A 23816-nucleotide genomic window follows, 5' to 3' on the forward strand; every position below is an offset into this window, starting at 1 on the left:
GAGGCTTTCCTTCCCTTCTAGCTGCCCTCCAAAGCAGGGGTGCTCATTGCCCGGGATGGAGCAGGACAGGCTCTGTTGGGGCTGTCATACCAGATGAAACCACCCTCCCCAGAATAGATGTTGTTTCCCCCCACCAGTTGCTTCCTTTGAATCCTAATTAGGATGGATAATTTCTATTTGTTTTCCTTTATTTTGTAAGCAAATTCCCCCTATTCTGATCTGTATCATTTATTTTTGCAGGCCATTATCTTAGTCTCATTACAGGCTTTTAGCATTTGAATGACAACATTGTAAAGGCACCCAGAAGTTGTTAGGCATTAAAGTGTCTGTGATGATAACCATAATTCTCATGATAAAATAACAAACCACAATAGAAATGAGTGTTAGTTCAGGAAACTGTCCCAAAATCAGATTGCAGCAGGGAGCACTGGATGATGATTGCCCTTTACTCATTACTTTTTTGCCTCTTTACAAAGCAACTGCTGGTTTAAAGAAGGGGAATGTCACTGGGCACTAGGCTGGGGAGGGACATAAAATAAATGGAGTATTTCTTTCTGTTGAGGTTTTAATTAATCACTGCAAAAACTCTGGTGCGATTATCAGGAGCTTAAAATACTCTGTCAGTACAGGAGGAGGAGGAGGTGCTAAGTGGTGCCAAGTTCCTGAATGAAAATTACTCTGGTTTTGGAGCCAGATCGATGTTAATTAATGCTTCGCCTCACACGTTCCATTCTGCAACCTTGCCACCATCAAGTGTTTCACTGGGTAAAAGCAGATGGAGGCTTCCCAAAGAAGCTCCCAGCCGAGCGCTCTCCTCAGTGACAATGCCAATTTGTCACGAGTGAAGTGTTTGACAAAAAGGTGTCATTTTTGAGAGGAGTTTGCCTGGAAAGAAAAACCAAAGGGAAAAAAGCAATCAGCTCTGTTTTGAAATATCTCCTCGCTTCCGTGTCCTCATCTTCTGCGAGAGACAGGAATGGAGAAGGTGGTTTCCATGGTGGAAAGGAAATCTTTTAGCAAGTTTTCCTGGAAGTAGGTTGCATTTTGCTGCAGGAGACCTTCGATGAGGGTCAGAGGCAGCTGCCTGTACGCAGCGCCATCCCCTTGAATGAAGTCTCCTGTTTTTGTGTTCCAGTGGTTGTCTCAGGGGTTTTTATGGACAGCTCTGTTCTTCAGGGCAGACATGGCTCAGGTAAGGGCCAGCTGTGTCCAAAGGTGCATAAATGCATCGCTGACCTTCTGCAGAGGTACTTCTCATGGGGCTTAGACTATTCAGCAGTCACTGCAGGGGCCTGTGCCTTCAGGACAACAATAGACATCAACATATGTATGGTTGAGCAGCATTTCAGCCACTTCCGACTGCCATTAAGTGTTTCAGTGAGAACAGAACCTTTTTGAGCTAGGAACTATTTGAGCTGTGAGATTCCCAAAGGAAATCCAGAAACAAGGATGCTGGAGAGAGACTCTTCATCAGGGACTGTAGTGATAGGACGAAGGGTGATGGGTTCTGGAACAGGGGAAGTTCAGGATGGAGATAAGGCAGAAGCTCTTCCCTGTGAGGGTGCTGAGGCGCTGGCACAGGGTGCCCAGAGAAGCTGTGGCTGCCCCATCCCTGGCAGTGCTCAAGGCCAGGTTGGACACAGGGGATTGGAGCAAGCTGCTCTAGTGGAAGGGGTCCGTGCCTGTGGCAGGGGTTGGAGCTGGAGGAGCTTTAAGGTCCCTTCCAACACAAACCAGGCTGGGATGCCATGAAGGGTCAGACCTGTCTGCACTGACACCCAGCCCCGTCCCCTTCCCAGCACAGGCGGCAGCCGGGATCTGTGGGAAGTGACTCAATGGACACAAAAAAGTCTCAGCTTCCTCCTGGCGTGGGGCCGGTGTCACCTCCCTGCCCTGGCCAAGGGACAGCAGCCACTGCTGGCCACGCAGTAACCGGTCTCTCCAAAGCAAGGAGAGCAAGGCCAGACCCCAACCACACAGTGCAAACCTGGCCAAGGCACGTGCTGCCTTTTCACTGCCACCTTTTTCCATGCACCTTCCAAAAAGGGTTTTTAATCAAGCAGGAAGGGGAAAGGGAATCCCTGGAGGTGGCATTGCTGTGTTCAAGAGCAGTGGGGCTGCACCCTCTGCTGCATGCCTGTGTTGGGAATGAGGATGGGTGCTGCAGGTGTGAGTAATGCTGTTTGGTCCATCATTAGTCAGTGCAGAGGGTTGGAGGAAGCTCTGCAGAGCTGCTCTTGGGGATCTTGTGCAACACTTGTGACGTGGAGAACCTCTTCCCTTAGCTTTGGTGCAGGGGCATCGCTGCTGTGCACTGAACTGGGGCAGATCATACCAGGAGGTGCACAGTTCCCTGTCCATCGAGCTTGTTTGTAAAGCAGGATTGAATGGGCGCGTTCTCCCAAACCCAGCTGTGTTTCCTTGCTCACTGGGGGTGCTGGGGCTGCTGCAGTGTCCCCGCTCCATTGGGAGCTGCGTCGACACAAGCAGGCGCGCTGCGACTTGATCCCCGGGCAGGGGAGTTGTGCAAACAGGGAGCAATGGGAGGTGATGCAGCAGCCAACAGTGGAGCTTTTGTGGGCTTCAAGGAGCTGAGCTTGGTGACGGCAGGAGCTGGGGCAATGGGGGCACTGTACACCCTGGCAGCGATGCCATGGGCAGTGTGAGCCATGTCAGTGCTGGCCCATTGGAGAGCAGCCCCAAGGAGAGGGACTTGGGGGTGTGCTTTGGTCCAGTGGAAGGTGTCCCTGCCTGTGGCAGGGGTTGGAACTGGGGTGAGCTTTAAGGTCCCTTCCAAACCAAAGCATTCTATATGATTCTGTGATTGCATGCACTGGAGTTTGTTGCAATGAGAACCAGAGCTTGTTGCGAGGCAAAACCAACTCACTTCCCCTTCCCAAGCAGCTGGTGAAGAAGCAGCAAGGTAAAGAGCAGGTCAAAGCCCAGCAGTATGCTTGGGGCTGGGGAGGGTCACGAGGAGGTGGGTAAGGACCTGGTTTGCTAATCCAGGCTTGCTTGGTGCAAGAGATGACAATGCTGCATCTCTTCCTAGCCAGGGGCGGCTCTGCAGTTACACTGTCATCTGCTTCCCAAATACGTAAAAAGCCCATGCCTATGGGGTGTGCCTCAGTTTCCCCATGCCTCAGATGCTGCTGTTGTAGGGTGGGGGAGCTGGCTTCATCAGAGGCTTTGCTTTCTGGGTACTGTTGAAAAGCACAGTGAGGTGATGTTCTGTCTTGGATGGCGTTTTCTGAGCCCCTCCTGGGCAGAGCAGAAGGTGCCTCCAATGTATCTCCAGGCCAGCGGCCACCCAGCGCTAAGCGGCATGGGGCCAGTCAGTGCTCATCTAGCAAGGACGGCAGCAAAGAGACAGGCACAGAGAGACAGGCCCAAAGTGCTTCTGCCCAGATGTTCACCTGTTTGGTGGGGGGTGAATGTTGTGTGTAAGTGCATCTGCCGCGGAGGGCTTGGAAACACGTGCCCGGGCAGGTAGATGAAGTGCAGGGAGCAAAACCTCAACGCCAGCCTGATGGGTTTCAGAGAATGGGTGTTTCTGGTGTACATTTATGCTGCTTTTACTATAGAAAAGCAAGTGGTCCCTGCTCACCCCATCCCACCAGCTCCCCCTCTCAGCCCTTCCTCGCTGGGGGTCCAGCCATGGGGGTTTGCAGGGATGGGGTCCTGCAGCCGCAGCCTCCCTGGGGAACACACGTAATGCAGGCGGGAGGACGCGGCACCTCCTTGCCGAGCAGGCTGCGCCCTTGCCTCCCTCCTGCCTCAGTTTCCCGGGTGTCCGCGGGCCGGTCCGCTCGGGGGAGCGATGGCCGGGAACCATTTCCGCTCGGCTGCGGGGCGGTGCGGGGAGCGCTCGCTGCCCCCCGCCCCATGCCCCTCGGCTCGGCGGGGGCAGAGCCACTCCTCTGCCCGGTGACATCCGGCCGGGAAGCGCCGCGACCAGCGAGGGGTCAAATTCCCGGCGCAGGTAGCGCCGCGGCACTTCCGTGCGGGGAGGAGCCTGCCCGGGCAGCCCCCGCCGCGGGCACCCCAGGCCTGGGGACCCCCGGCCTCCCTCCGCCATGAAGTCGGAGCAGGAGGAGAGCAAGCCGGGGCCGTGCCGCGGCGAGCACGGCTTTGCTCCGCGGCCGGCCCATTGTTCGTGCCCATGGGGGCGGCGAGGGGCGGGCGCGGACGATGCTCAGGGCAGGGTGCCGTGCCCATGCTTAGCCCATGCAGGTAAGGGGGTTTGGGGAGGGTCCCGCTGCCCCTCGCGCGGGGCGGGGGGGGGGAGCAGCCCGGCGTGCATTTCTTCCCCTTGCTTTGTGCTGTTGGAGCTTGCTTCCTCCTGGAAGAGCCGCAACAACGCCGGGCGATGCAAGCACGCCTTGGAGCTCACTGGGGCCGTGCAGGAGGGTGCTGTGCTGTCCCCAGCGCCAAGGGTGCAGCTCAGGGCGAGGATGAGGGGGGGTGGCTCTGCTGTGGCTGTGGGGAGGGCGAGCGAGCGGCTTCTCCTGCGCCTTTGTCCATTTTGTCTCATGGAGAAGTTGGAATGCGCCCGGAGCTTGGGGAGGACACGGGGGGGTTAAACGGTTCATGTGCTTCTGAAAGCCTTTGCAACCTCCAGCCTGCCTCCTGAACCCCTCTGCCCCCTTCCCCTGCTGGCGCGCACAGGTTTGTGTCAGGTTTTCTTTCTTTCCATCGGCATGTGAACAGGGTGGCTGAGTGAGTGGGCATCTTACATGAGGGAAGTCATGCTTTTTGGGGGTGTGCAGTGCCAGGACACGGGGTAACTTTGCTGGCAGATGGTCTCTGCGTGTCCTGCCCCATGGCCACCGGTTGATGGTGTGCGATCGGGGTGTATGGCTGGTGTCCTGTCCTGCAGCCATATGGAAACACTGAGGCCGAGCTGGTGTCTAACTTAGAGAATGCTCAAAGATGGTGTTTATAAGGATTTGTGCTTGTTGGGTGAAAACTTTAACCCAAAGTAAGGAGTTTCTGTATCCATGTCCAGGAGCAACAGCTCACTTGCTTGCAGCATCAGGGCAGTAAGCAGGAGGTGGAATCTAAACCTTTCTTCTTTAAAATTAGACAGATGTGTGGAGCCAAAATCCGCTTTTTTAGCCCAAGAGGCTCTGCAGCATGTGGCTGAGCAGCCTGGCACCCACCCTGCAGCGAGTGGTGGTGGCCAACAGCTCCTCTGAGGTGGTGCATTGCATGGTGCCATGGGAGATGCTGTACCCAGGGGTGTAGCCAAGATGCACAGTAGTGGGATGGGGCTAAAGTTCTAATGGACAAATTAAAGGCCCTCACACTTATCCACTTGAAGGGAAAATTCTGTGAGGGGTTTATTTTGTGCTGCTGTGAGTCCACTGTGATGTGCAGATGTCAGAGGGAGAGGTTGGACATGTTGGTTCTGAACCAGCACATCCTGGACAGCAGCAGTAACTGGGTCTTTATGCAAATCCCAATGTATTTTGAGCTAACCAAAAGCTTTATTGAGTGGCTGCCGTTGGTTTCCATGCTGTCACCCAGCCCTGTCCCTGGTGATAGGCGCTTTTCCTCCACACTATTCCTTGCAAGGATGTGCTGAGAGGGGGAAACCGTAACTTTTGCAAGTGACTTGGGAGGAGGGATGGGTTGAGTCTTGGATCCCAAGCTGTGGAGCTACCTAATGTTCAAAGGTGATGAGATGCTCTTTAAAATACTAGTTTGACTCATCTCTAGGTCTTGAATTGTTACTTTAATCTAATAATGCTCTTTATCTTCTTGGGCTGTCCTTGGACAGAGGTATACGTACATGTATATTTATATGTGTGTATCTATCAGTCTATCCTAGACCATAGCTCAGGGCAGCTTCCAGCCATTCTCCTGCTGATGTCCTGGATAAAAACCCCCTTGACTTCTGGCCAGCAAAGCAAAAAGCATCTTGCTGGTAAACATGCAAAAGCAGCCCCAAATGCTTATTTCACTAACACAAATCCTGCTGTTGATACTGCATTCATTTTTAATATGTATCCTCCAAAGACAGAAACACATGTACAGTAATTGTGTCAGCTGAGTTACATGGAAAAAAAGAGGCTTTTAAATGGATGCTTTTAAAGTGATGCCTACTGCAAGGCCAGTAAAAGAAAGGATCTGCTACTGAGAGGAGTCCAAGATGGGATTTGCAGGAGTGGGAGTGGAAACTTCAGCCCCAAATGCTGTCTGGAGGTGTTCACTGCAATTAAAAACACCCCAAAAAATCTTATGCACGTTTTCTGTTAACAGTGCTTGAAGCGTAAAGGATGCAGAATCTGACAGTGTCACCAAAGTCTAATGGAAACAGCCAATTATTTCAGTGTGAATGGTGGTTGTCAGCAATTAGCGCAGGGAATGTTTAAACTGTATTAATTTCATTGCAGCAGATTTGGAAGAGGCTGGAATGAGTTGACGTGACCTGAGTGCTTCCTCCTTGTCCCCTGGGAATTACAGTGTGCAGCCAACATCCCCCTCCCTGAGGAAAAAAGGTTAAAAAGAGGAGGAAAAAGTAAAAATGGGCAAAAATGCTGGGAAAGAATGGCCTGTGGGAGACTTTGCACTGGGGTTGTTGCATCTGGGAGATGATTCCTAATAGCAAATCTAACTTTGCACCCCAATATAGCAATGCAAGGCTGAACTGCAAAGGGTGAACTGAGCCCCAGTCCCCATTCAAAAGGGTTGATGCTCACTTCAAGGCACATCCATCTCCTTTGTGGCTTCAAATAGAAGCACAGCCCCAGCCAGCTCACAGGACAGAGTGGAAATCCCTTCGAAGCTGTCTGTATGTGGAAGAAACAGAGGCTGCAATGAGGTTCCTGAGTAATTGTCCCTGTTTTCCTGGTTATTGGAACTTTGTGTAAGGATCGCTAAGAGCTGTCGGCAAACAGCACTTCTCAGATTGTTTATTTAGGTGCTTAAACTTGGCATAGCTGTGGGGATTTCCTACCCCCCTATTTTAAAATGAAGTTAAGGTTTCCCTTTCAAGTCAAGTCATTCTCTTAATGCAACTTACGCAAATAAAACAGGCTTTCTCCATGGGAGCCTCTTGAGCTGGAGATGCCGGTTCAGATGGGATGGAAACTTGATATAATGCAAGAAATTGCCCCTTATGCCTCTCTACAAGGAGAGTAGGAGATGCTGTTGCTCCCATTGCTTCCCTGAAATGCCAGTGTCCTTCCCAGAAAACCACTTGAAAACTTGCTGAGAGAGTTGCTTCAAAGCCCATACCTGGTTTCTACAGCAAAGACGCCCATTGGCAGCAGCACTGGTAGGGAGTTGGGAAGAGCAAGGACAACAACGCTTGGGGATGTATTAAAAGAGCTGACAGCATGTCTTTCAGTATTAGAGCGCAGCAAGGGGTGTAGCTTTTTGCCTGGCAAACCTTGGCTCATGGATTGTGCTTTGCAATCTTTATTCAGATATATCCATACAAAAAAATGGATTGTGCTTTTCAATATGTATATTACAAAATACATGGATGCTGCAAAAAGGAATACATATTGGAAAGCACAATCTATTTTTGTATAGATATGGATGTAGCTTAAATTATATATCTGTAAAAGGAAGAAGCTCAGGTATCTGACTGATCCTGAGCTCAATAATTCAGGCTTCTCCATAGGCTTTGGCTTGCAGCCGAAGTGCATCCAGTGGCGTGGGGAGCATGGTGCTGCACCTACAGCTTCTATAGACCTTGGATTTTAATCTTTCCCTAGTTCATGCCTCTATGGGGAGGCAAGTACTAAACTGGGGATTAAATTGCCTTGTTAGAGTCAGAGAATCCCAGACTGGTTTGGGTTGAAGGGACCTTAAAGCTCATCCAGTTCCAACCACTGCTGTGGGACCAGAGGGAGTGATGTTGTTCCAAGGAAGCTGCATTGTGCAGTGCTCTATAGTGAGGACCTGTAAGAAGTTTCTGCAACTGCTTTCGGGCCATGCCCAAAGACTCCTCTGAGATTCTCAGCTGCAAAAATCCCCTCTGAGCTGCCTTTCCTTAGGCTGGTTTGCCCTGTTCCCTCTACGGAGGGGTCTCTCCCAGGTGGGGATTTTCCTTGGTTCCCACTGAAATGCTGCAATTTGCAGAAATCCCCTGGGATCAGTCACCCTTATACAAACTGCCCCGTGTCCATCCTGCTCTGCTGGTTAATCATTTCCCTGGGAATAGCCCACTGGATCCCCTGAGCAAGGCCGCTTGTAGCAGAAGGTGAACATGAATTATCAGTGGGGTGAAGAAAATGAGCAGTTAGTGGCAGCCACTGGTGTTTTGTGGCTTTTGCACAGTAAACGTCGCACCATGTTCAAACCCCTCACACCCTCCTTGGGCTTCCCAAGGGCTGGAAGGGAAGCAGCATTGCTGCAGTCCCTGGGGTAGATGCTTTTGGCTTTGGCCACTTCTCCATTGCTGCTTTCTTGCATGGGTTTCAAGCCAGCACATCGGGGCTGCACTGAAATCCACCGCCTGGAGCTTGGACTGTTCTTCATTAGTGACTTTATTGCTAAATAATTTGCAGCATGGGCCTTGCCAGCGCTCCGACGGGAAGCATTTCAAGTATGCAAACCAGATTTTATGCTTTCCTGGTGCAGCTGCTGGCCAGATTGGGGGGAGCTGCCTCTCCCTGTCCTGCTGTCAGCATCACCTCCACATGGAACCAGCCCAGCACTTGTGTGGAGGGACCATAGCAAATATGCAGGTTAAAACCCCTCTATTTCACACCTGGGTGGCATCCCGCAGGCTGGCTGATACATGGGGAAAGGACCCAACTGGAGAGGGGGCATTTATTTTGTATTTCTGCTTGATTTTTCTGGCAACTGTAACGTGTGCTGAGGGGTTTATTCTTCTCCCCACATCCATCGGTATGGTGCAGACTTGAGAAACAAGGTTTGGGGGCCCTACGAGGATGCTGCAGAGGGACTTGTCATCAGGGACTGTAGCGACAGGACAAGGGGTGATGGGTTCAAACTCAAACAGGGGAAGTTCAGGTTGGAGATAAGGCAGAAAATCCAGGAAAACACTTTATTACCTAAGCAGTGGGTGCAACTGTAGGAAACAAGGTCAGTGGAGCTTTCCAGAGGGGTCCACGCTGGGCTGCTCCTGCAGTGCAGTTGCTTCAAGGAGTGTAGCAGTCGGTGGGTGTGAATGTGAGATATTCAAGGTTCAGGTCTGCAGGAGAAAGCATCATCTTTCCCTTTCCACCCTCAGAGTGGTTTATTTGGATTCTACTGAGTTCTGAACAGGGATGGCTGGAGGCAGAGCTGACGTGGGTTGTATGGGGCATGGTGGAGCTCAGCAGCCTCCATTGGACACTGGCCATATGAGCACTGTCTGTGAATGGTTTGGATGGGGAGGTGGTTCTTTGTTTATTATTACTATTGTGTATTAAACCAGCACCCTTAAACCAGTTTATTATTGCTATTACTATTGTGTATCAAACCAGAAACCAGTACCCAGCAGAAGCTCCCTTCTCCCTATCCGGTGCCTCCTCATCACATCCTCCTCCTCCTCCTGTGGTCCCGGGGTGTGCTGCAGGCTTTGGGCTGTGCAGAGCAGCTTTGCAAGCTGGGGGGAGTCACCCCAGCAGCGCTTCCCTTGGGGCTGAGCCTGCGGTGGGGCTGTGCCGGGAGCTGTTGGTCACTTCCTTGCATTGTGTCTGCTCTTCCCCCAGCGCTGCTCCGGGAGGAGGTGGCTCAGCTGCAGGAGGAGGTTCACCTGCTCCGGCAAATGAAGGAGATGCTGACGAAGGACCTGGAGGAGACGCACGGCAGCAAGTCACCGGAGGTGCTCTCGGCCACCGAGCTCAAGGTGCAGCTGGCACAGAAGGAGCAGGAGCTGGCGCGCGCCAAGGAGGCTCTGCAGGGTAAGAGCTGCGCATCCCTCTCCTCACACCTCTCCCCAGCACCCCAAAGCTTCAGTTAAAGAGGGAGGGAAAAGCCAGGCTTTGCATGAGGACTTTGCATAAGCTTTGCATGAGCTCGGCATGTGGGGTGTGTTTGCTGTGTGCACTGGGGGGGGTTTGGCTGCAGAGCAGCACTCCCCAGGACCCCCACACTGTCCTGCACTGGTGAAGGGGTAGTGTGGAGCCAGGATGTACCAGTGTGCAATGACAGGCAGGGAAATAGGGTGTGAGGGTGTTGCAGCATGGCAAAGGAATTCCTTCATGGCTGGCTATAGAGTAGAGCCAAGAATGCAGCTGAAATGCAGCTGGAGACGTTTGCAAGGAGGGGATGGGTTGGATTTGAGCCCCTTGGACTTGTAGGAGGTAAGCAGTGAGTTTGCTGGTGACTGCAATTTTCCTTACCCTACTTGGAGTTATTAGGCTGGGTCTCCAAGTGAGGTGTGCAGGGGCTCCTCCTTTCTTCATGCATTGATCTGGCTGTTTTCCTGTGGTGGCCGGTGCCATACTCTTCCTCCCTTGCCAACAACTGCATTGCAAGCTGTCTGTGAGCTCCAGGGTGAACAGAGCAAAATGCAACATTGCAGCTTTTTGTCCCCAGAAATAAGCTGACAATGAGTCCGGGCAGGATGGTTTGTTAGCTGGAGCTGGGGGATGATCCTGAGCAAGGGAAACCTCTCGCTGGCAGCATCGCGGCTCTAAATATCATATCAAATCCCCAACATACCGAGTATAACTTCCACTTGTCAGCTCCTGTTTGTGGATTATGGAGAGAGGCTGTCAGAAGTTTTCAGGCTCAGAGGCTGAGCAGCACATGAGGAGCTGCACGGAGGGCAAGCCCCTGCCTAACACATCTCCATCCGGGATGCATGGTGGGGAAAACAGGGAATTGGGGAGGGGAGTTCAGAAGACTGGATTTTGTTGCTCTCTGATTTATAAAAGCAAAAAATCAGCAACAACCAAAATATCTTCACAATCTCAGTGCTCCTCTTCCCCTCCTCATGCCCCCAGTGCAGCCTCCGGCAGCAGGAAATGTTCTGGCTTTATCCAACTGTAATTAGAGAAGAAAAACCTTAATTAGAGAATATTTGCTGTTGTGGACAGGGAGGGGAAGTGCTGATAAAATGAAAAGCAGAACTATTTAAAGAGTGCAAAAAAAGGAAGACTAAGTCATCTAAGAAGCAGCAATAGGGTCACACACGCTTCTGTGGAGGGTAGTGCAAGAGAGTGAATTTGCCTTGAGAACTGTGTGTGTTACAGGAATACCATGTTGGGGTTTTATTAGGCTTTTACTGGCCGCTCTGGGAGCCACTGGGATTAGTTTTCCAGGACTTCTCTGCAGGTGTGAATGGCTGGGAAGTAGGAATCTCAGCTTGCTCTTGGAAAGGGACATAACAAGAAGTGTATTTGAATTGATGCTTCTTCCATCCCTTCCAATATTGGAAAGCTTTTTTGTAAGTAGGAAGAGCTCTTTCTCTGTGCTGGATCTGGGCCGGAGGCACTGGGCAGCAGAGCAGGCTTAACACGGCAGCAGATACAGAGATGGGTGATGTGGAAGCAGGATCAGCAGCTGGAGGAGTAAGAAAATCCTTTTTCCTTTCCATGGAACATTGTTCCTAGAGAAACTTAGCCAAAAGGGGAGGAAAATGGCCGTGACTGCGCCTGGCGCATGGTTGTGCCAGGAGAAATATATCTGCTGAGAGAGGCACTTGGGAAAGTAATGACTCTATGTTAAGGTGGTGCAAGGAGCTCAGGAAAACTTGACCATGCTGTCCTGCAGCTCAGGGCTTTGTGTGGTCGTGTCCCGCAGCCAGAGAGCATCTCCCAAGAGCAGCTCCCTCCTCATAGCATTAAAGGTCCTCGCTGAAGGATGCTCCGTGCCTGGCAGCATCGGCTGCAGCATCCCTGCACCTGCAGCAGTGTGCTGGGTCCTGTGTAATATCATTAGCAGACAAGTTGTATGGAAATCTGTCACTGTTGCTGGCTCCGAGCCTGGAAGCGCGGCGCAGCCAGTTCAGATGAATATTGGCTCTCGCCGTGCCTTAGCACAGAGGGAAGCAGAGAGGGTTTGCCGGTGGGGTTTGCTTTTGAGGGCTCCCATAGTTTTAACAGCCTTCGTTCTGCACAGGGTCTGGTTTGTGATGGTCTGGATGGAGGAGGTGAGTTCATCTTCCCTTCTCAGCAGTGCATTTCCAGCTCCTTCGAGCAGCATTTAGCACAGGGTAGAGCTGGCGAGGAGCCCGTACAGTGTCTTCCTTGTGCCATACTAACAAGCCCTCGCTGTGAAGGGAGGGAGCAGGGGTCTGGAGCAGCACAGGATGCTCTGCAGGAGTAACTTGAGCAGTTTTTGTGTCCCTGACAGCATGTGCTTTAATGCAGCTTTATTGCACTGTTTTCTAGGCTAATTCCATCTCCTGCCCTTCTTTTTAATTAGTTATCATCCAAATAAAATCCCAAAGTGCTATATCCTGTCATCCTCCTCGCCTGTGCTTGGACAGGGACTTTAGATTGTGCTTACAGTGTTAATGCGGTTATTTTCTTCCCTAGCTGGAAAGGTATGGATGTGGTCTGGCTTCCTGATGCAGAGATCTCGCATGGGAGAAGTTGTAGACAGCTTTATTACTGCTGGTCCTGCTGCGGCAAGGGACCGTGCCCAAGTGCCTGGAGGGCTCAAGGAGCCTCTTGGCTGGGTGACATCTATGAGCATGTGGGCTGATGGCAGAAACCCCATTTCTAGGAAGGTTTATCCAGTATGCTGGGGCTCGCCTGCAGGGTTATCGTGTGGAGAGCAAACCTGGTTCCTGTTTACTTTTTGAATGCCAAGGTAGAGACCTCAGGCTGGCTTTCCCTGCTGCTCGGGAAGGCGTGAACCGACATCTGCTCTGCAAATGGGCTGTAGCCTTATCTCCTCCTTCCCAAACTCATGGCTCGGAGCTGTGACACCCCCACACACACACACTCCATGGGGATGGCATTTGGGCTGGGACAGGTCTCTTACAGAAATCCCCAGCACCCCTGGCTGGCTGCAGCAGGGGGGTAGGTAGCAAAGAAGTGGTTGGATGGGTGTCCTGGTGGGTGTCCAGCCATGGACCCAGCTGAGGAAGCCCTCTCCACCAAAAGGGTATGGGGCTCTGCACAGAAAAACTATTCTACTCCTTTGAATCCCTGCCTTAAATTCCCAGCAGAAGTCCCTTACCACCTCGTTGCCTGTTGGGGTCAGGTTTGGAAAGCTCTTGGCCTTGCAGCAGGGTGTTTCCAGGTAAATTCCCCCAAAGTGAATGACTCACCTAATTTCTTCCTGACATTCCACACTGTGCTCGGGTTTCCTGCCTGCATCACAGCTCTGCACGCCCCGAAGCAAGCGCTGCTCTGTCTGATGCTGCGGAACACTGACATCTTCAGTGGCAAGATCTTCTCTGCAGATGGTGATGTCTGCATGTGCCTGCTCCATTACAAAGCAAGGAGTGGTGCTGTAGTTCCTGCACAGGGCTGACCGATTTTATGGCTTAGTCATAGTGACAATATTGAATTTCATGGTTGGAATAGAGAAACAGGAGAAATTAAATGAATGTTAATGGGACAGGATGGCGTGGGGCATCACTGAGGCTTGAGCGGTGTGCCCCTGAGGATGCCTTCCCCATGTTAGAAAATAAGTGTATGATTCAGTAAGTGATAAAGTCAGCTCTGGTCCTGTTCCTGTCATCAAAATCCACCTTGCACAGGGCAAGAGAAGTACTCACAAGTGTTGGGAGTCATAGGGAGCCACTCTTCAAGAGGTTTGGAGATGGGCTGCATCCACTGCCATTGCCCTCACTTGTGTTTGGGCTCTGCCGCTTCATCCCAGGAGCAGGAAGCCAGGCAGAGATGCTGTTTTTATGGTCTGAACATTGCAATTTTCCATCTAGTATCACATTATCAAGGCAGTTAAACTAAGCATTATCCATATGCCTTCCAGGCAAACCTGGGCTAGATGGTGTGACCATCACCCCCTCATGTTCCCTTAATCTAATATTAATAATATTGAAGGGGGTGTTGGTGTCTATAGCAGCCCCCGGCTTGGTGGGGGTGATGCCTGGTTTTAGCATGCAGTAACTACTGTCCAGAAGCTGTTTGATGTTGAGGCCAGGCAGGGTCATGGAGTGGTGGTGCCTTCAGTGGGGACACCACTGGGTGGTTTCAGCCATGCTCTGGGAGTGATTAGAATGTGGCTCATTAAGTAAAGCTGGAAACCGAAGGTGCTGGAGGGGGGGACCTCAAAAGGAACCCAGTGCAGAGCATGTCACATCATTGGCATCCTTCTCCTTGAGGAGTGTTGCTCTAGGAGACAGATCCTATGGCAGGAGGTGGGAGCTCAAGTAACAGGAGTGCAGGTCGACCTCCCACAGGACTAATGGTGCAGTGCCTGCATTGTGGGCACGTGGAGGGGGGTGTGAGAGCTGAGGGGGTTTCACACCAGCATTCCCAACCCATCTCTCCCATTGCTTGCTGCTGGGGCTGGTGCTGAGTCCAGGGGATCAATGGGATCTCTCCCATCACTTGCTGCTGGTGCTGGTAGGACCACACTCTCCATCAGCCGTGTGCTTCGGCTGGGAGGGGAAATGAATAATGCAGATAAGATAAATGCTTCCTACTCATGGTGTGGGGTTAGGATTTCTGATTTCTCTTGTTGTCTTGGGTTTATGAACAGGTCAGAGGTTTTGCCAGAGCCCACAGTGCAGATGAGCTGTGGGAAAGTGTATTTAGGTATTCCTGGGGGTTGGGGTACAGAAACCTGCCCTGGAGCATCAGATTGAAAGGAAAAAACCCATTTCACTTCCTTGGATGGCCCTGATGGGCAGTGAAAAACTCCTTTCTTACTCCCTGACTGCCCCTTCTGTCATGCCATGGATTGCAATAGCTCTTTTTCCCCACCAAGTAATTAGCTGGGCTTCTTCGCTAGGAACACATGAAGCTGCTGCACCAGGCTCATTGACGGAGTCGCTGGCAGCCCCAGCTGCTCAATTCTGCCTAACTTTCTGTTTTCTTCCTGCCTCTTTCAATTAATTTCCTATTAATTGGGTTTGAAATTAAGGTCTCCAATGGTGGATAAATCTTCTTTAAGCTCAGGAGCTGATGGGTTCCGGAGGAGGGAGAGCAATGGTAATAGGAGGAAAAAGTGTGTTAATTTTAACACATCTCTCAGATATGAACTGAAATAAGTGGTGAAGTGTCCTGTGGGGTTAATAGGGAAAAACCTGCTCTTGCAATACCCAAGGTCCATCATGTTCTCACAGCACTGGTTGGTGTGAATGCTGATAAATAGTCAACCTTTGGAGACATTGTGTATTCTTCTAATAGGATGCCACCACTGATTAAAGCAGGTTGTATGCTGTAGGGGACTTGTTATTTGATGAAATTAATTCGGAGCCTCTTGTTGCCTCCAGCATACGAGAGTGCAAATGTGACTTAAACTGTCCTAAGAGCCTCTCAGTGCCCTCAAGGAAATTAAAAATGCATATATTTATGTGTTGTAAAGCGTTTAATGCTTAAAAATAGAGTGGGTTTAGCAGTGTGTTGTCCTACCAGGACAGGTCTGAGACCAGGGTTAAGGGAGGCAGAAATTCCACCTTGAGAGGCCAAATCACTTAATGTGTCCTCAGGCCATGGCCGGTGTGGTCACGTACTGCTCTCTGGGGGGTCTGCATCTCACCCCAGGGTGGCTCAGTCAAATTATCAGTAGTTCTTGTGTTTCAACAAGTTTTGAGGTCCTGTGAAATAACCGAGCAGGGGAGGTGGCTGTTAAACACACACGAGCAGTGGGAAAGGGCTTTGCTATAAACTTCCATGTTGTCCTGTGTGCTTATTTTTAGAGGGTTCTGTAGTGATTACCCAAGCTGGGAAGAAAATAAGGCAAGTCCTGATGTTGGAAGGGGCTGAGTTGTCCCTGGAGGAGTCATGTTCATGGATGTGGAAGAGTCACAAGCACTCCCTGTCATGGCACAGCGTGAATTGTTAGGACGTTTCTTCACTGGTTTATTGTTTTCTGTGTTTTGGCTCTTAACGTTGGTCCAGAGAATTTCATCTGGGTTTTAACAGATAAAAACCTCTGTTGTCCCAAACATCTCCCTTTTCTTCCACTACTGAGTCTGATTTTCTCCCCCACACCTTTTCCTCTGCTAACCTGCAAATCCTCTCCCTTTCCTACTGGCTCTATCACAAGCACTTGCTTTATTTTGCATCTTCTCTGTGCACAGAACAAGGCTCCTACCTGAGTCAATACCTCCTTGTTGTAACGAGCCTGGTGGCTGCAGTGCACGTTTAATGACACCGCTCCCCCTGCTTCTGTGTGGGTGGAAATGCTTTTAAAGTGCTTTTTATTGAGTATTTAACAGAAAGTAGATGGCAGGGACAAGGGTTCCCACATATAGGAGAGTGGGAGCAGAGCTCCCAGGCGCAAGCTTTCCTGTGCTGGGAGAAGGCAGAACCATGAAGCCAAAGATACCAAAGGTGCTCATTGCACAAAGGAAACTGATTTCCTTTTAAGCATGTAATGATAATGGTTTTCCTATGTTCTTTAGTCCATTTTTTATCTCACATAAGGAGGGGCTCAGAGGCACGTTATAGTGGGGTTTAATACCAAGGTGAAGTGACTTGTTATGGGAATGGGGTAGGAATGCAGTGAGGGCTGAAACACTTGGTGTGGGTTTCTTTAATAGGAATAGGTTGGACCTGTGCTTGTACCTGGGGGTGGGTTCCACTCATGATGGTGCTGTCATCTTCTGGTGACTTGTGTAGTACAGACAGCTCTTGGTGGCTTTGGGGATGGCTTTTCTGGTGAGTTTGAGGCTTTTAGTATACTTCTTTTAATACAGAGGGACAAATTGCAATGCACTGAGTGCAGGGAGTGTTGGAGGGGCAGAGGGTGTTTCATACCATCCCACCCCCTCAAGAGCAGCACTTCCTCAGGGTGGAAAAGCATGTGAAGTACTGGAATGAAAAGCAGTATTTGTATTCTGATTCCGAAATTGGGTATGGGTTTGGTGGGATGTATCTGGAGCAGGATGCCACAGGACAGTGCTGCCAAGGACCAAGTTTAAGTCTGGGCCAAACAGTTAATGTGCAGATATTGCTGAAGCCCCTGTCTGACATGGTATTCCTGGAATTCTTCCTGCGTAGAAGTGGGGAAACATGAAGGTCTTGGTCCCATGCTGTGGTATCCTGACTCCCCTCATCCCCAGGCAGCAGCATCCTCAAGTTGGAAGGGAGCCATGCCCTGAGCTCGTGGGAGCGCTGCTGGAATCTGCCTCACTGCTAAAAATAAACCTCTTGTGGTTTATTTATCCTGGAAGGGAGCAGCAGGTTTTCCTGCGCCGGGATCTGAGGCTTTGGCAGTGGTTTTGTTCCTGGATCACAGAATCCCAGACTGGTTTGGGACCTTAAAGCTCTTCCAGCTCCAACCCCTGCCACGGGCAGGGACCCCTTCCACTAGAGCAGCTTGCTCCAAGCCCCTGTGTCCAACCTGGCCTTGAGCACTGCCAGGGATGGGGCAGCCACAGCTTCTCTGGGCACCCTGTGCCAGCGCCTCAGCACCCTCACAGGGAAGAGCTTCTGCCTTATCTCCAACCTGAACTTCCCCTGTTTCAGTTTGAACCCATCACCCCTTGTCCTGTCCCTGATGAAGAGTCCCTCCCCAGCATCCTTGTAGCCCCCTTCAGACCCTGGAAGTTGCTCTGAGGTCTCCACGCAGCTTCTCTTCTCCAGGCTGAACAGCCCCAGTGTTCTCAGCCTGTTTCCATACGGGAGGTGCTCCAGCCCCTGATCATCCTCATGGCCTCCTCTGGACTTGCTCCAACAGCTCCCTGGCCTTCTGATGTTGAGGACACCAGAACTGCACACAGTGCTGCAAGTGAGGTCTCACAGAGCAGAGTAGAGGGGCAGGATCCCCTCCTTCAACCTGCTTTGAATCTGCTTTTTCAAGGGCTGAGCTGTCCCTTGGAGGGTGGGTGATGATCAGGGGCCATAGCAGTGATGTGATGGGCATGTTGGGGGCGTTCATCATCCAGATGAATTTTCACCTGCACCCAGCCCCTGGGGTTATAATTTTGGTACTTTCTCCTCAAATAACCTAATAGGTGGATGCAAGGGGCTGCTGTGTCCATGTGCTTGAGCTGTTGTCTCTCCCACAGCCATGAAAGCCGACCGCAAGCGCTTGAAGGTGGAGAAGACAGACCTGGTGAGCCAGATGCAGCAGCTCTATGCCACGCTGGAGAGCCGGGAGGAGCAGCTCCGTGACTTCATTAGGAACTACGAGCAGCACAGGAAAGTGAGTGTGGGAGCCCAACACCCTGGGCTGGTGGCACTGGTGAGCATGAAACCTGGTTTGAAGTCAGCCGAAACCCACCAGAGCCCCAGATTGTCTCTTGTAACTGGGCAGATGCTCCCCTCATGCAGGGGCTGCACTGCGGCAGGTTAAGGATAAATAAATACAGGAGGAAATCAGGCCAGTGAACCAGACCTGGGAAATTCCATGTCATTTTAACCAGCTGCGTAGCAGGCATCCCTGTCTGGATCACTGCTGCATCCCTGAGCCCTGCTTCTGTCAGCGCAGGGCTCTTACGGTACCTGAAGGTACCATTCGCCCTTTGGCACCGTAAACAGCCAGAGCATCCCCCAGATGGTTGTGGCACAGTGGTCTGTGGTACCCCATGGGTTTCCCCTTCCTGATGGCTTCCCCATGTTCCTGCAGGAGAGTGAGGATGCGGTGAAAGCCCTGGCGAAGGAGAAGGATCTCCTGGAACGGGAGAAGTGGGAGCTGCGGCGGCAAGCAAAGGAGGCGACGGACCACGCCAGCGCCCTCCGCTCCCAGCTCGACCTGAAAGACAACCGCATGAAGGAGCTGGAGGCTGAGCTGGCCATGGTGAGCCTGGTAACACAGTGGGCAGGACTCGAGGGTCACAGCTCAGCAGCTTAAGTGCTTGAAACACACCAGCAAGTTTTGCTAAAGTTAAATCTTTATTGCAGTGTTGAATCTAAGTGCTTGTTGCAGTGCTTGTACGTGTGCATTTCCTGCAGGAGCTGGTCCTGCAGGGGTTGTATTATTGCAACACTGGCAGAAAACAAGTCCATCACTAAAGAGGAACTGGATATCCTCAGTGCTGGGAGCAACACAATCATAGAATCACAGACTGCTTTAGGTTAGAAGGGGCCTTAAGATCATGCAGTTCCAACCCCCTGCCGTGGGCAGGGGCACCTCACACTGCACCTTGGCACCCAAGGTTCTGTCTGGCCTTGAACACTGCCAGGGATGGAGCATTCACAGCTTCCTTGAGCAGCCTATTCCAGTGCCTCACCACCCTCACAGGGAAGAGCTTCTTCCTTATATCCAACCTGAACTTCCCCTGTTTCAGTTTAAACCCTGTTTAAGTTTAAACAATTTGTGTGTTTCTTTGCAAAGGGGAAGGGTGGGTTTGGGGCATTGTGCTGCTGCTGGTTCTGCTGCTCTGGGTGATGTTCACATGGGTTTCCACCACCACAACGGCCTCGATGTCCTTCCCTAGGCCAAGCAGTCCCTTGCCACGCTGACCAAGGACGTTCCCAAGCGCCATTCCTTGGCCATGCCAGGCGAGACGGTGCTGAACGGCAACCAGGAGTGGGTGATGCAGGCTGACCTCCCGCTGACGGCCGCCATACGGCAGAGCCAGCAGACCCTCTACCACTCGCACCCGCAGCACTCAGCAGACCGGCAAGGTGAGCACCCAGCATGGGTCAGGGCAAGTTCATAGCATCCCAGCCTGGTTTGGACTGAGAGGGACCTTAAAGCTCCTCCAGCTCCAACCCCTGCCACGGGCAAGGACACCTCCTTCCACTAGAGCAGCTTGCTCCAAGCCCCTGTGTCCAACCTGGCCTTGAACACTGCCAGGGATGGGGCAGCCACAGCTTCTCTGGGCACCTTGTGCCAGCGCCTCAGCACCCTCACAGGGAAGAGCTTCTGCCTAAGAGCTCATCTCAGTCTCCCCTCTGGCAGGTTAAAGCCATTCCCCTTGGCCTGTCCCTCCAGGCCCTTGTCCCAAGCCCCTCTCCAGCTTTCCTGCAGCCCCTTTAGGCACTGGAGCTGCTCTAAGGTCTCTCTTTAAGGAGTTTTCTTTTCTCCAGGCTGAACCAGCCCAGCTCTCTCAGCCTGAATCCAGAGCAGAGATGGAAGGGTGAGGGGCCAAACCCGTTTTGGGGAGCTGCCTTACTCCTGCATGGAGTAAAAGATAGGCAAAATGCACCCAGGGTTTTTAGAGGGTAGCAGCAGCTTTGCACGGTGCCAACTTTGCCAGTGTGATGGTAACTCCCTGATGCCTCCTCTGCCTTGCAGCAGTCAGAGTGAGCCCCTGTCATTCCCGGCAGCCGTCCATCATCTCTGATGCCTCCGCAGCCGAGGGCGACCGCTCATCCACGCCGAGCGACATCAACTCCCCCCGGCATCGAACGCACTCGCTCTGCAACGTAAGGCATCGTGTGATGGAGGCTTATTCCTGCTGGGGGATGCTGGTGGTCCTCTGCTTCCCAACACGATGTTGGCTTTGGGGTGGGCGTGGGATGGAGGTTTGCTGATCTGGAGAGCTGCTTCCCTGGGGGGTTATCCCAGCCCCACACTGATTCAGCTGCCAGAAAAAGATGGGTTTTGCTGCTGAGGTGGGGGGTCCTGGCCTGTTTGGGCCTGATTCATTTGTATCCATCTCCTTCTGCTGCAGGGGGACAGTCCTGGACCGGTACAGAAGAACTTGCACAACCCAATCGTACAGGTAGGGCACAAATCTCTGCTTAAATTCTCGCTCATGAGACCCTTCCTGTGCTAGCAAGTACTTCTGGGGGTGCTTGGTGGCATCGATTTGTGCTATCCTAAATTATAATTCTGGGCTGTCCCAGATTTCCATGTTTTCCCCCAAAATCTAGGTAATGTCATAGGTGGTCACTGTGATTAGGGCATATCGTGGCCTTAATTGTTGTAAGGCACAGCCTGGATTAGATTGTTCTTCTGTATTTGACCCTCAAATACTGGGTATTTTTGCAAGCCATGCACAGCCCCTTACATTCCTGGAGCTGAAATCCTGAACCAGTTGAATTAAGAAGCCAAAATCCTGGAAATGTGGGGAGGGGCCACCATACATTTCAGGAATATGACTTTTATTCTTGGTCCAGAACCTTAGCATTGCTTGCCTAAGGAAGCTGTGAATGCCCCAACCCTGGTGGTGTTCAAGGCGAGGTTGGACAGGGTCTTGGGTGACATGGTCTAGTGTGAAGTATCCCTGCCCATGGCAGGGAGTTGGAACTGGATGATCTTAAGCTCCTTTCCAACCCAAACCAGTCTGGGATTCTATAATCGCTTTGGATCTGGACCTGAGTATTTTTGGGACCCAGCCCGTTATCCATCATCCCTGATGCGTGGCAGTGAACGAAAAGCCTGGTACCTAAACCTGCCCCTCTCCCCCTGCAGTCTCTAGAGGACCTAGAAGACCAAAAGAGGAAAAAGAAGAAAGAGAAGATGGGTTTCGGCTCCATCTCCAGGGTGTTCGCTCGGGGAAAGCAGCGCAAGTCCCTCGACCCCGGCCTCTTCGACGGTACGGCCCCCGACTACTACATCGAGGAGGATGCGGACTGGTGACCCCCTGTGCTGGGCGAGCCTCTCCCTGGCCTCGCCATCACCCGTGTACATACCCCAGCCCAGCCCCGCCTGTGGACGTGTTACCTGTTGTCTTGAGAGCGATGCAGCTGTGTCGTAACTTCAGTTTTGGCCTTTTCTCTTGTGTTTTTTTCCCCCATACCAGTAACTCCTTTGTTGTCGCTTGAGTTTGTCACTTTGGGTTAAGTTTTGCCTTTTTTTGTTGCTTGGTTGGTTTTGTTCTTTTTTTCCTCCTTCTTTTGACAAAACTTGAAACTTGAAGGACTGCTGTGTCTGTAAATACCAGAAATATTGTGCACTTTGTGCTTGTGACGTCTCTTGTCCCAAACCCGCTGTTCTCCGGAGCCCAGCCCATGGGATGTCCTCGCTTGGGGATGAAGGACCTGCTCAGCTGAGGGACCTCAGACAGCAAACACACAAGATAGATGGAGAAGAAGAATCTCTCATGTGCTGTGATGTCTTCCTGGCCCCCAACGGAGGTGACCCGGGCTGGATGTTAACGCCTGCCGGTCTGGAAAGAAGTGTTTGAACGTTCCTTTTCGTTGTTTTAATTTATTTGCACAGAGCCAGAGGAGTTATTCTAACTAAATTATTGCAGAAGTTTGGGGAGTTTTTATATTTTTCCACGTCGGATGGGATGGGGCGGGGAGGAGGAAGGGGGTGTTTGTACTGTACTGTCCTGGGAAGCTGCTGCCGGGGGAGCTTGGAGCCATGGACACCCCCCTCCAGGCTCCCATGGCCCCACGGCCGCAGATGCCCCAGGAGCACTTAACGCCTTGGAAAACACAAACCTAAACACATGCCAGGAAATTGGATGGGGGGGAGCTGGTGGGGGCTTTGCCCGCTGTTTTTCCTTGCTTTTTGGGGGCTCACCCTTTGCTTCAATCTGGGAATCCAGTGTGAGCTGGGAGCAGGGGAAAGGGGATATCCTGAGATATCCCTATATCCCAAGATGGGGCCGGCCACCCCACTCCCATTTGGGGTGTTAACTGCCTGTGGGGGGACGGGGCAATCGGTACGAGTCCCCACCGGGGTGGGTTTGAAGCACAAAGGCCAACTTGTGCTTCCAAATCCCTTGGGAAATGCCCCAAAACCACCCCCCAGCGCGGCGGCTGCTTCCCCTCTCCACTAACATGCGCCGCGCTCTGCTTATGCCAAGATAAGTACCTTATGCTTTAATGCTTACGATATAATTTTAAGCTCTTAAAAACAAAACAATGTATTAAGATTTATTTAATGATGCTGTAACAGTGTATTATTTTTCTTGATTCCCATTCTGGTTGAAAACAAAGAGGGGTATTTTTGTCTTAAATCACCGAACTGAACTGCCGATGCCCTTGCACTGTGGATTCCTGCTACCGGGATGTTACAGAGAGGCCATGGGGAGGGAGGGAGTGAGGGACCAGCGTGGGGCTGCAGGGCAGAGATTGCCCCATGGCATCTTTCTCTGCAGAGAAGCGTTTTTATATGTTTTGGGGGTTTGTTGGTTTGGTTCTCCTTGAGTTTCTGTAACTTAAAGTACCAGCCACCTGAGCAGATGAGCAACCTCTGTGTTATCCAGTAGTTTCCTTTTGCATTTCAGCTTTTTCTTTTTTGTTTTTTTTTGTAAATTAGGAAATAATTCTAAAAAAATTACTAAGAGGATGATTTATTTAAAAAAAAACTTGGAGAAATAGCATATGAATTATGGGTAACATTAGATTTAACTTTTCCCCCCGTTAGTGGGGGAGAATCCTTGAAGGCATGGATGCAAATATAAAATTATAAAAGATCTAAATAAAGCTTATTTTAAAGTATGGAGGAATTCCATGTGATTTAATTGCTGATCAGACAAAGACCCTGGGCTGAGCTTGTTTGTGGCACTGAGCACAAGACAAATCACCCTTGCCCTGACTGAATCAGGGGTCCCTGGGGTGATGGGGGGATGCAGGAGAGATCTGCATCTTTCTGCACCAGCTCTTTCCCAGGACCAGATGCTGGCCAAGTGCTTTCACCTGCATGCAGAGATGGGGCCATCAGTTCATTTGGATGAAATTGGTATTTAAGGATTTAAGGTAAGCAAAGGTTTGGGAATGTGGGGGAACAGGCATATGTTCTCCTCAGATGTGGAAGATGTAATACTGAGGACCAAGAGAAGCAGGTGGGACAGAGAAATGAGAAGATTTTGTGTTGTAATGCTTGTTAGTGGATAAATTATTGATTTATGATTGGATGTTATTATTAATATCAATAATGTTAGTCCAGTGTCTAGATTCTGCAGAAGGGAC

General features: G+C 51.3%; 1 protein-coding gene across 3 annotated transcripts in view; it reads left to right on the plus strand.

Annotated features, from left to right (window-relative positions):
- KAZN (kazrin, periplakin interacting protein) overlaps nt 1-23345 on the plus strand; it is a 218914-nt gene extending 195569 nt beyond the window's left edge. For 2 of the 3 annotated variants that reach the window (XM_062622845.1, XM_062622847.1), the window contains 7 exons: nt 9675-9866; nt 18068-18204; nt 18628-18798; nt 19439-19628; nt 20242-20372; nt 20621-20671; nt 21364-23345. In XM_062622845.1, the coding sequence (XP_062478829.1) occupies nt 9675-9866; nt 18068-18204; nt 18628-18798; nt 19439-19628; nt 20242-20372; nt 20621-20671; nt 21364-21531 (1040 nt within the window). In that variant the 3' untranslated portion in view covers nt 21532-23345. Of the gene's footprint in view, nt 1-4011; nt 4234-9674; nt 9867-18067; nt 18205-18627; nt 18799-19438; nt 19629-20241; nt 20373-20620; nt 20672-21363 lie in introns of those variants that run through there. The other variant, XM_062622846.1, reaches the window with a different exon arrangement.
- The last annotated feature ends 471 nt before the right edge of the window (nt 23346-23816 follow it).

Source organism: Pezoporus occidentalis, unplaced genomic scaffold (assembly GCF_034315485.1).
Source record: "Pezoporus occidentalis ecotype Australia unplaced genomic scaffold, CSIRO_AGI_Poc_V1 ctg249, whole genome shotgun sequence".
Classification (NCBI taxonomy): domain Eukaryota; kingdom Metazoa; phylum Chordata; class Aves; order Psittaciformes; family Psittacidae; genus Pezoporus; species Pezoporus occidentalis.